The 12,039-nt window shown below is 34.4% G+C and overlaps 1 protein-coding gene across 1 annotated transcript in view; it reads right to left on the minus strand.

The window, feature by feature from the left end:
• Positions 1–3,193: 3,193 nt before the first annotated feature.
• LOC145241430 (uncharacterized) overlaps positions 3,194–12,039 on the minus strand; it is a 36,907-nt gene continuing 28,061 nt past the window's right edge. Inside the window, exons 5-6 of the mRNA XM_080104380.1 lie at positions 6,540–6,647; positions 3,194–3,751 (exon numbers count right to left, since the gene is read on the minus strand). Of these exons, the coding sequence (XP_079960506.1) occupies positions 3,294–3,751; positions 6,540–6,647 (566 nt within the window). The 3' untranslated portion in view covers positions 3,194–3,293. The remainder of the gene's footprint in view (positions 3,752–6,539; positions 6,648–12,039) is intronic.

Below are 12,039 nucleotides of genomic sequence, written 5' to 3' on the forward strand. Positions count from 1 at the left end.
AATTTCTTTTATCTGCAAGATGGCCGATTAATTCAGATATTTACTTTGCTGCACATAATCGAGTGTGTACAACAGCGGAATTACTATCTTTAATAGCATAGCTGAGAAAATTGACCATGTCCTGTCTGCGTACCCCTCATCTAACATTCATGTCTGTGGGGATTTTAATGTTCACAATGTGGAATGGTTAACCCACTCAAACAAGACCGATGACGAGGGGAGGTTCTGCCATGATTTCTCCATTGCTTATGACCTCACTAAGATTGTCCAAGAACCCACCCACATTCCCAGACACTGATGGTCAGTATGCAAGTCTCCTAGACCTCTTTCTCACAACTTTCTCTGAGCTATGACCATCTTCCATTCAGTCTCCACTGGTATCTTCTGACCACTCTGTTGTATCAGTTAAGATAAAACCAAAATGTAATAAGTCCTCAGACATACCTCTCCATTGTACAGTATATCAATACTCTATGGCTGACTGGGATAGCTAACGTACATTTATATCAGACCTACATCTGCGTGCCATGTTTAAAAAGGAATGATTAACTAAGGTATAGAAATTTTCAGACCCTCGAAAAAGAAACCTAACGGCCAGTCGTGGTTCTCCCCAGAATGTGCTGCTGCCATTGCACACAGAAATCAATTTTTCCATTGCTTTCAACGTAATAGATGTACTGAGACTAAAGCCGCTTTTAGGACCGCCAGCAACCACTGTAAAAAAGTAATAAAGAAGGTGAGAGAGTTGTATGCTCAGTCCGTCAAGTCCAAGGTAGCTGAGCAGCAGCTTGGTTCCCATGAGTTCTGGCAAATAGCAAACAGAATCCTCAACAGAAGTGTGTGCTCTATCCTAACTATCATCAATGAACCGGAGTTAATCTCGTCAGTATCAGAAAAAGCCAATCTCTTTGCCAAGAACTTTGCAGCTAATTCTACCCTTTACGACCAAGGCCGCAAACCCCCAGTATTTCCTTGTATATCACAAAACACGCTATGTGACATACAAATATCTGTACGTGATGTTGCCAAGCTAATCAAAAACCTTGATTCCAGTAAAGCAACTGGCCCTGACGGCATTCCAATTATAGTGCTCAAAAGGCTTCAACCGGAACTAGCACCCATACTTACATAGTTATTTAAACGTTGTCTTAAGGAGAAATGCTTCCTAACACCCTGGAAAATCTCATCAGTAAGCCCTGTATTTAAGAATTCAGGTGATCGCTCATCTCCCTCTCAGTACAGGCCAATAAGTCACTTGTGAGTCATCAGGAATCTGTGCTAAATAAAGAAGTCAACCATCTCAGCAAAAATAACCTTCTTAGTGAGATCCAATATGGTTTCCATTCTGCTAGATCTACAGCAGACGTGCTTACAGTTATATCTCATAGGATTGGCAAATCCCTCGATGGAGGCTTCCTCTCTAGGCCAATTGCTCTTGACATATCGAAGGCCTTTAATAAGGTATGGCATAAAGGTCTACTTCACAAGATCTCCAGTCATGATATAGCTAGAAATGTCTTCTCAACTATTAAATCATTTCTCTCTAATAGGTTCTTAAGAGTAGTGGTTGATGGGCAGAAATCAGAAGCTCTCAATATTAATGCTGGAGTCTTCCAAACCACATACTTAAATCATTCGTTGACATTTATGCTAACGACACTACCATCTATGGTAGCACTTAGAAGACTAAACGACCAAGTTCTCTCTGACTCTCCTCTGATCTTGAGCAGATGGTACAATGGGGCAAAAAAGTGGTTGGTTACTTTTAATGCATCTAAAACCAAGCTTCTATTATTACATCATCAACGCTCTGTTGCCCAGCTGCCATCAATCGAAATGAATGGCTCTCGTCTTGGGGAGACTTCATGTTTTGACAAGCTTCTGGGCTTGACCTTTACTCCCGATCTGAAATGGGACACGTATATCAAATCCATTGGCAAAGCTGCTGGAAAAATGGGGGGATCTTTCTACTGCTCCAGTAGATATCTCACTCCTGATGCAATTCTCTACCTATATAAAAGCTTGGTTCGGCCAATGATGGAGTACTGTTGCCACATCAGGGCAGGAGCTAGAAGCAGCTTATCTTGTCTTGACAGAGTTCAAAATAGACTTTGTAGCTTAGTGGGGGATGCCTTTTTCTCTTCTCTGCAACCTCTTTCCCAGAGAAGAGACGTAGCGAGCTTTTTCATGGCAGGTGCTCATCTGAACTTCAATCAATAGTCCCCCCCCTGCCAGACTTTCACAAAAAAACAAAAAACACAAAAAAAAACACTTGTCAAGACAAAACTATGAACAATTACCCACACTCTTTATCTGTGCCTACACCTAAATGTAGATTCCATGAACAGGGCTTCTTTGTTAAAACTGCTCGCCTGTGGAACTCTATTATTGCCTGCTTTCCAGCTGACTACAATCTGATTGTCTTCAAGTCCAACATGAACAAGTTCTTGTTGAACCGTCCCCCCTAAGTAATCCAAGTTATAAAATTCCCACAAAGTGTTTACTATGCTAAAATCACAATGACTAATGTATACTCATTAATCCTTATCCTCAAGTAGCCTCTAGGCCTTGATAAGTGGTGACCCCATGAAAAAAAACTTTATTTGTTATGGGGGAGGGGGGTTACTAGATTTTTATCTGCTTATCAACTTTTTCCGATTGCACATGTGCAAATTGTTCACATTATGTTAAGAATAAGTAGGTTTGAAAACATTTTTTAAAAACCACGTAAAACTGGCCTAATGGTTATTGTACTTGACTCACTGTCTTTAGGTTTTGGCTTTGATCTCAGCTCGAGTACTTTTTTAATTTTTTTTTTTACTTAGAATGAAAGAGCTGTTTAGAAAAAAAAAAAAAAACACATAATACTAGCATTCACATGTCTCAGTTTCTTTCCATTTCTTTTTTTACTTCTGTTTTTAAGGAATTTAACATTATGTTTAATACCGGACAATGTCGGGTACATCTAGTATAGAGATAAAAGAAAAAAACAGGAGTCTTAATATGGATTAATCAAATGTGAATAAAAAAAAAAAAACAAACAGGCGATAGAATCAAACTTAAATAAACCGCATACAAAACAAGTACTCGATGAATACGAAGTAGAAACTCTTCACGCATAACAGGAAAAAATTTCAAGATAAAATCAAAACGGGGGGGGGGGGGAGAACATTTAAAACCAAAACTTGAAAAATCGAAATATGTAAACATTTATTAAAATCATTATCAGTGGTGATCATAAATTAAACAGTAGGTCATAACAATACGTTGACAGTCAGGTGATCTATTCACAGTCAGTAGCCAAGAAGGAGGAGTTTTTTAAGTTCATCCGGAATTTCAAGTTGTTGAACTCGTGGGAAAAGTCTTTGCTTCATAAGGTCGCGGACGTAAGCGAGACAAATGACCTGTAGGTTTGTCGGCTTATTTGTCAAACGTTTCAAGTTGTTGGTCACATCGTGGAGATCTTTGTCAGTGATGTTTTGCACCTGCAAAGAGTATTCTAGGAGGCGGGCTAGTGCAGAGTGTCGGAGAGCTGACACCAGGATGTTCACGATTGCATATAACAAGTGCTTGTTGCTTTGCATAGCATTCTGAAGCCAGAGGCGGAGACGTTGGTTATGAAAGTTCAGGGTGGCCCCACCGTAGAGCAACTGGGCTATCAGGGCGAGGTCATAACTGCAGCCAGGTTGAGTCGGTGGGTTTTTGTGTTTGGCTAAGACACCGTCAAGTTCTCGGCAAAGAGGCGTGTACTCTTGAAGAAAATGAAAAAGGAAAATACTTTAAGAACGGTACAAAACGATTTAGAAAAATTTTAAAAAGATAGGATTTAATATTTTCCGATAACAGAGGTGCTTAATATAATCAGTACAATTTATCTCTTTTACAACATATTAATTTTTTTTTTTTTTTTTTTAATTTATTTTTTTTTTTTCTAGATAATTTGTGAGAAGATTGTATCACACAATTTCCAAAATCTAGTTCTTATGTCTCTTCCAGGAAACATGAATTTTGTCAAAAATAAAAGACAAAAAATATGCTTCACCAGTGTTTGTGCTCACTATTTATCACTAAAATTATATAAATGCAACTTTGTCTGTGTGAGTTTGTTCCTTATAGATTCCGAAACGGCTGAACAGATTTTCTTTAAACTTCTGTGAGTAATCTTAGTTAAGTTTTGTCTCAAATAATCTATATATATAAAAGCGAAAATGTGTGTGTGGGTGTATGTATGTATGTTCGCTTTTTGTGTATGTCTGAGAAAGACTTTTTTTCCGAGAAGCGATCGGTCGGCTCACTTTTTAAGACTTTTTATATTACGTCGAAATGATATCTACGAGTTAACGGGGGTCGCCTGTCTATTTAATTTGCCAGAGTTTGAAAAGCTAAATATTCAACATTTTTCGATCACCGCGTGTGGATTGGACTTTTTCATATAATAATAAAAGCGAAATGAAGCTTAAGATATCGTTCCCGGTGTGATCGCCGGGAACGTCCAAAAGCAATCAGATTTGATCAATGTGGAGTTTCTCCTTATATCAGATAATTGCTATTCAATTTGGACAATCCCCTTTTTATGAGGAGCTGCCTCCCCCCAACATCTTGGGGGAAAAAAACCAAAAAAAAACAAACAAAGCTGCCCCGCAGTAAATAAAATACTGCCCCGCAGTGAAAGTTGACCTCATTAAGTACGGGCACCTGCCAATTCTTAATACTTAAATAAATTCAAACACGTTTCCCAGTGGTTAACGTCGCACGTTTTTTTTTCACACTTTAATTTCCAACTTCGCCTCAAGGGTTCGGATTCGATCCTCCACACTTACATACCAAAACTTTTTTTAACTTTACTCCCAACCCCCCTCCACACAAACACCCGGGCAACGATTTTTTATTATTCTTTTGTTTTGATTTGCCCAAAACCATACACACCTCCAAACACCCGGGCAACGCCGGGTACCCCCTGCTAGTTACCGATAATCAAAACCGTTATTTTAATGTATCTATCATCGGTAAAGCCATTTTTTCCATGTCGTCACTTAGCAACAATAGAACAATGAGCCGTGAAAATTCTACTGGGGTAAGTTAATAGAATGTTTTTTTTTTTTTTTTTTTTTTTTTTTTGGATGACGTGGTCTGTAGGTTCAAAATCCACACGTAAATTTCTTAATTTTTTTCATTAACTGCAAAGAATTTATAAGACTTGAAAATTTATGTTTTCTCTTTGTTTTGTTTTTTTGCATGACGTGGTCTGTAGGTTAAAATCCCATAACTTTCTAACTAACCACGTAACGTAAATTTCTTAATGTATTTTTTTTTGTTAACTGGAAAGCAGTTTATATAAAATAATTTAATAAAAGAAAAGTAGGTTCTCTAGAGTGCAATGTAGAATAACATATATTTTGGACTAAATTACTACATGGAGGCATGTGAAACTTCCTCCCCAGGCGATTTCGCGGATTTCGATGACAATAAAAATAAAGGAATGTGAAATATTTGTTGATCATCATTTAATCCTGGGCAACGTTGGGTCTCCCTGCAAGACTAGATATATTATTAATAATATTTTTTTATATTAAAGTCACCTTGTCTGTGTCAGGAAGGTCTCTACCAAACTACTCTATTATCAATTTTTTGTCTTCCGACTTGAAACTTGATATATAAGGGACTTAAAATCTATGAAACAAATTTGATTTGGTTTTAACTGGTAAAAATAACTGCTAAAGGGTCAAATTTTTTTTAAATTGGAACTTCACAGGTGCAAATCGAGTTAATGTACTTCTATACGCATGCACAAATATACATTTATAAATTTAACAAAGTTATTTTAAAAAATTTTATGTGCATGGATATAGCTCAGATTGTAACGAATAATGCTGGAGAGCTTTACGTTTTGGTTTTGATTCTAGCTGATGGCACCTAAGTCATGTTTTTTTAAAACTTTTGAAATCATTACTATATATTGGGTACAATATAATAATCAATAGAGAATTGGCTCTATAATAATAAATATCAAATCTGCATGAATTAAAATATATTTAAGCATATTTTATAACCGGGCAATGCCGGGTCGCCTGCTAACATTCATATGAAATCATTATGTTAGCAATTTAATTCTTCATATATAAATTATCATTTCTGCTGATAAAGTAGATTAGCTGGATAACAACCTGCCCATTTGATGGATTGGCAGGCTTGGATCACTTAAGGTGCTATACCGTTCCCTGGATTAAACTTCTGATTTTTTCCTGTAGGCATTTTTAAAGAGAAAGGGCATGCAGTAGCAGCCCCATAACATCATTGAACTTGAAGAATTTTGACCTAGTATTACAAAATGTATTGAATTCAATGAAGATCACACATACACACATCTTATGCGACAAACGACCCAAGTGTACTCTTTGTTAGTCTTTATATTGCAGTTGGACATTTCTTAGATGTTAATTTATTATGTTAAAATAAAATTATATGATTACTTATGGCAGACTTTATATGGATGCTATTTTTGATTTCTCAAACAAAATGGAAAAGGTTTACGTTCTTACCTGTATTGTCTTTAACATTTAATGAAGCTCCAGCCTTGAGGAAGACAAGTAAAAGTTGAACACGGATTTGACTATCACATTTTTGATCCATACAAATGTAATGAACGGCTGGAAAAAAAAAATAGATTAATCAATTATATATAAATACTAAAATGAATATACATGTGCTATATTTCGGCTAGACAATGGAACATGAAATTTTTTTTAGAACAATGACCACATTCTTATTCATTATTCTATGGTTATAAAACAATTAAACAATCCATATAAATGAAACATACTTTGCTAATATTTACCCATGGACGCATTGATTTTAAAACTCAAGATCTTTAATCGACTTTTTATAGAATTTTTAACCTCCCATCACTCGATAAAATTGTGCAATTTACTTTACTACTTTCCATTTTCGTTCCTTTTTAATTTTACCTCATCAACTCCATGAATTCCATCTGAAAACTCACGGTAAAATCGAAAGCACTCGTGATAACAATTAACACACTCACTGCCAATTATGAGTATTCTCATATCCTGGTATTTGCTTAACCTTGCCTACTACGAGTAAATTCGGAGTACTAAGTGTTCGGCACGTACGATAACTGCCTAACCCGACATCTGAAAACAACACATACTGAATAGTATGCTTATGAGTTATCTCATATTTGGCCCCTGCTATATATTATGTTTTTTTTTTCTAGCAAATACATATACAAGTTGAATGATTCACTATAAATAAAAGCTGATTTGAGTTATTTTTATTACAAAAAATATACAAACTGATAAAAACTAACAATTCCTTTTTAGTAAAAGTGGCTTATGACAATTCCTTCAAAAATGAATACAAATTTAATATATATTCCATATTATAATCATTTATATTACTTGTTGACTATTTTTTTTTTGGAAACTGCTGAAAGCTGCTTGGTAATGACAATAAATTTAATAGAGCTATAGCTGGCAGTGAATGTGTTAAACTTTCATTAATGTTTTCAATTTTGATATAAAAAAAGATACGAAAATCCAAAAAATTGAAAAAAAAAAAAAAAAAAAAAATCGTAAAGCAAGGCATCTCCGTTGTATTTAATAATGTCTGCTTGAATAAATAAAATAGTAGATGTATGTCAGTCGGTGTATAAATATTTAACCAATAAGCTCTTAAACTACTGGTCATATAATAATGAAATTAACAGAAAATAGTAATTATACACCAAGAATGGTTTATGTTGAGTAAAATCTTTGTTTGAATGGATGAATGACGTGTACACAAGTCAACAAGTTGCAATGCAAATTCATTTCAACTAGCCAACATTTTTATTAGATTGCACATGTGTAAAACTAATCATACGAGTTGAGTTGTTGAGTTTGCTCAAACAGTAGGAATATGGCTGGAGGACTAAATATTTTAGTTTTGAGGCTAGCTGATGGCATCCACACCATTTTTTTTTTTAAACTTTTGAAATCGGTACTATATATTAGGTACTATGTAATATGCAATAGAGAATTGGTTCTATAACATTAAATATGAAATCTGCAAAAATTAAAATATATTTAAGTGTATTTTACTGCTCAGCAGGGCTGGGCACCACCCGCTAATCTCCAATAAAAGCTAAGTGATTGACTATAATCACTTCATTTCCCTCCATTGATATTGAATAGATAATAAATGTGACTTATTTTAGCATTTTACTGCAGTTTCATGGTTCATCCTTATGAACATTTTTAACATTTGAATATTAATTAAAAAATTCTACTTGTATTTAAATGCTTTTTTTTTTTTTAAACTCATATTTAGCCCAAACATGGAAAATTGCTGCTGAGGCATAAGAGACTACTATGAATTAGGAATCATGCCCACAGAGACACTTTAAAAAGGGAGCTGAGCAGCAAGTTGTTAGTTTGTTGGTTGATTGTTTTTGTTTTATGGTATATCAACCCTTTCCAGGTTATTTAATGCCGAATCCAGTGATTTTGAAGAACAATTTTATTTAATAGAATATATTTGTTTTTTTATCAAGTCAGTTTCTATTTAACCCATAGTTGAAACCCTAACAGGTACTACCAGTCCGCGTCAGAGTGGACTTGGGTGCAATGGCAATTAAGGGGTGGCTCCACACTCCCCAAAGCCCGCAAGGTGGGGCCTCACAATCGGATATAGTTTAAGGTCATACCCAGGACCCCAAGTTGTTTGCACACATCACATTTAAACTGCTGCATGATAGTACAGTCGGGAACACAGGATACAGGGAGGGAATTCCAAAGTCTAGCAGGTCAAGCTAAGGAACTATTAGAGTAGATAGCTTTCTGGCATCTAGGGATTCTCTACAGAAAAAGCGTGTGATTTTGCTCTTGTCTGGTTATTCGGGGGTATTTATGTTAAGGGGTCATACATGCTAATATTTCGTTGCAGCAAATTCCATAAATTACTTGTAAAACAAACACAAAATTTTCGAAAATTTATTAAGACAAAAAAAATCTAGTATGTTATTTATAAAACGTTTCTGTGTCTTTTGATTATTTTTTGTTAGGAAATATGACTAAACTCATAACAGGGCGTAAATATGGTTTATTTAACTTTCTCATATGAACCTCAAGAATTATAAAAGATACATTATTGTTTAATAATCCTTTAACACGCATGTTCCATTTCATTTGGGACAATTAAACAACATCTGTACTTTTTTAAAATAATACCATATTTAGTCAAAATAAAAAATGGAGCATTTTCCAAATTACACCTACTGTCTGATGTATATAAACAACACTGGTCCTGGATATGACCTTAAACTATATCCGATGGTGAGGCCCCACCTTGCAGGCTTCGGGGAGTGTGGAGCCACCCCATAATTGCCATTACTCCCAGGTCCACTCTGACCCAGACTGGTAGTACCTGTTAAGGTCCCAACTATGGGTTAAATAGAAACAGATTTGAAAAAAAAAAAAAAAAAAAATATATATATATATATATATTCTATTAAGAAATGTTTCTTCCGAATCACTGGAATCGGCATTAAATAACCTGAAAAGGGTTGATATGCCGTAAAACAACCAATATAAACAACACTGATATGTTTCAGCATACTGTGAAAATCTAGGGTGGAAAGATACAATCAATTTCACCTATTATTCAATCTGAAATCTTCTGGTAAGTGGTCCTAACAACCAACTGTCATCTATATATATATATATATATATATATATATATAAAAGGCAAAACAAGCGTGCGCGTTTTTTGTATGTCCAAGAAAGGCTTTTTTTTTGGGGGGGGATTCTTGGGGGCGGGGATTACTATGTCTTAGAAGTGTTTATATACCCTCTAGATCATAATATGTATGATTTGCGAACGCACGTTGCATCTAGATTTATTTATGTCAATTTTTACAAAATTCTTGCTATTTCAGCCCGTCTTGTGTTCGTTCGGCTTTTTTGTATAAAACTGAAACTAATTTGAAACTAAGGCAGGTTCCCGGCAATCAGCTAGAATCAAAACCAAAATATACAACTCTTGACCCTTTTTCTTTAATCTCTGAGCCACATCCATACATATAACTTTTTGATGCAAGTATGATTAATTTCATATTGTTAGTTTCCATTTAATGCATTAACTTGCAAAATTTATTGTATATTTTGTAAACCTCTCCCCTCTGATGAGAAAAATTATAATAGAAAAATGCGAGCATTAAAAGTAATATGGTTAAGCTTAAACATGGAGAAGTAAAGGACTAGTTGTTAAAACTGGAAAAGAAAAGGACAAGATATTCTAGTAAAAAATATAATAAATGTATAACTTAAAATATTGCAGCATTAAGAATTAATTATATAATGTTATAAAGTGAATTAAAAAAAAAAATTTTAATGCTGCAATATTTTAAGTTATAAAAATATTACATTTTTTACTAGAATATCTTGTCCTTCTCTTTTCCAGTTTTATCAACTAGTCCTTTACTTTTCTATGTTTAAGCTTAACCATATTACTTTTCATGCTCGCATTTTTCTATTGAAATCCATTTTTCTAGGCTTCCCGTAAATTCACTTGTTCTTTGTTTAATTTCAGTCTTATTTTTTTTGCCCCATAAACATAACATACACATAATAACAATGTATAGCACTCGTCTGCTTTCAATAAATCCCCAATTATCTCCCTTTCATGCTTTCATTCTCTCTGTTTCACTTGTTACTTCTCTTTTCGTGACAATAGTGAATTAGTAGCACCACTAGTCGCTGAAGCAACGTGTTTGCTATGGAAACCAGTCATAAAAAAGCGTTGCTCACCTCCTTACATTTTTTTTACGATTTTGAACACCAGAAATTTCATAACTTTTGTTTTAATGAACGAAAATTGAACAATTTTTTTTTCACAATATAACTGAGAAGGTAATCTATAAACTGTAATAATTGTTTGAAATTTGGCTGAAAAATGAGTGAGTGGTGAAGCTTTAAAGCAGCTTTAAATGACTAAAACTGCCATTAACCATATATTCAAACAGTACTGGGTTTGAATGATATATATATATATTATATATATATATATATATATAAATTTACTTGTCATTCCTTTTTTTAAAAGATGGGATCACTCGAAATCGAAGACAAGATTCAAGCAAAGGCGCAAGGTCCACAGAGTTTTATAATTAGATAATTTTATATATTGTTTTATAATTAAATAGATAATATTCTATTTACAAAACTTCAGACACACTTTTTATCCTGTTATTTTACTATTTCTTCCATTCGATGAATCTTATTTCTGATTGTGTTAAACTAACGATTCTGAAGAAAAACTAAGTTTTGCGAATACTTTCAAGAGATTAGATAGGCCTACAAAAACTCAATACACTTGGTTTTTATCTGTTCAGGTACTCCCTTATAGTAGAAGGATGATTAAAGTTGATCCGATTCTTTCTTCAAGTTCACCAGGATCAGGAAAGGACCTTAACATGCTTCGGCACTTATGCAGAACACGAACCGCACTGGAACAACAGTGTTTTATGTAGAAATGTAGTGACGATGCTCTTCTAATTTCCAAAACGAACGATTGCTTTCTAGCTATACTAACAGATGGCAGTTCTTTTATTTCTTTTTTTATGGCGGCTTCAAATAACCAAAAGTTTTAGACACATTAGAAAAAAGGTTAATTATTCTATTTTTTTTTTTTTTTATTCTTTAAAGTGAAAAAAGCAAGCATTGACGGGAGCTCGGGGAATACTCAGCGGATGGTGGCGATCGGGCTGGCTTTGGGGTTGTAGAATGCTGGTGATGTTCTCGATGTATAACCAAATGAAATAATCCAGCAGGTTCAGTAAGGTGGGGGGGGGCAGTGAAAGAAGAATCCAAAATCGCAGAACTCCTTCCGAAGCAAAGGCTGGGTTTCTTTGGACTTTGGACATATTTGTATTAGTTTTTGAATATTAATTAAAAGATTTTTTATTTGTATTCAAGTATTTTTTTTTTTTTTTTTTTTTTTTTAACTCATTTACCTCAAACACAGAAAATTGCTATTGAGACA

This window comes from Euprymna scolopes, chromosome 20, assembly GCF_053919585.1.
Source record: "Euprymna scolopes isolate OS-2025 chromosome 20, ASM5391958v1, whole genome shotgun sequence".
NCBI classification, from domain to species: Eukaryota; Metazoa; Mollusca; class Cephalopoda; order Sepiida; family Sepiolidae; genus Euprymna; species Euprymna scolopes.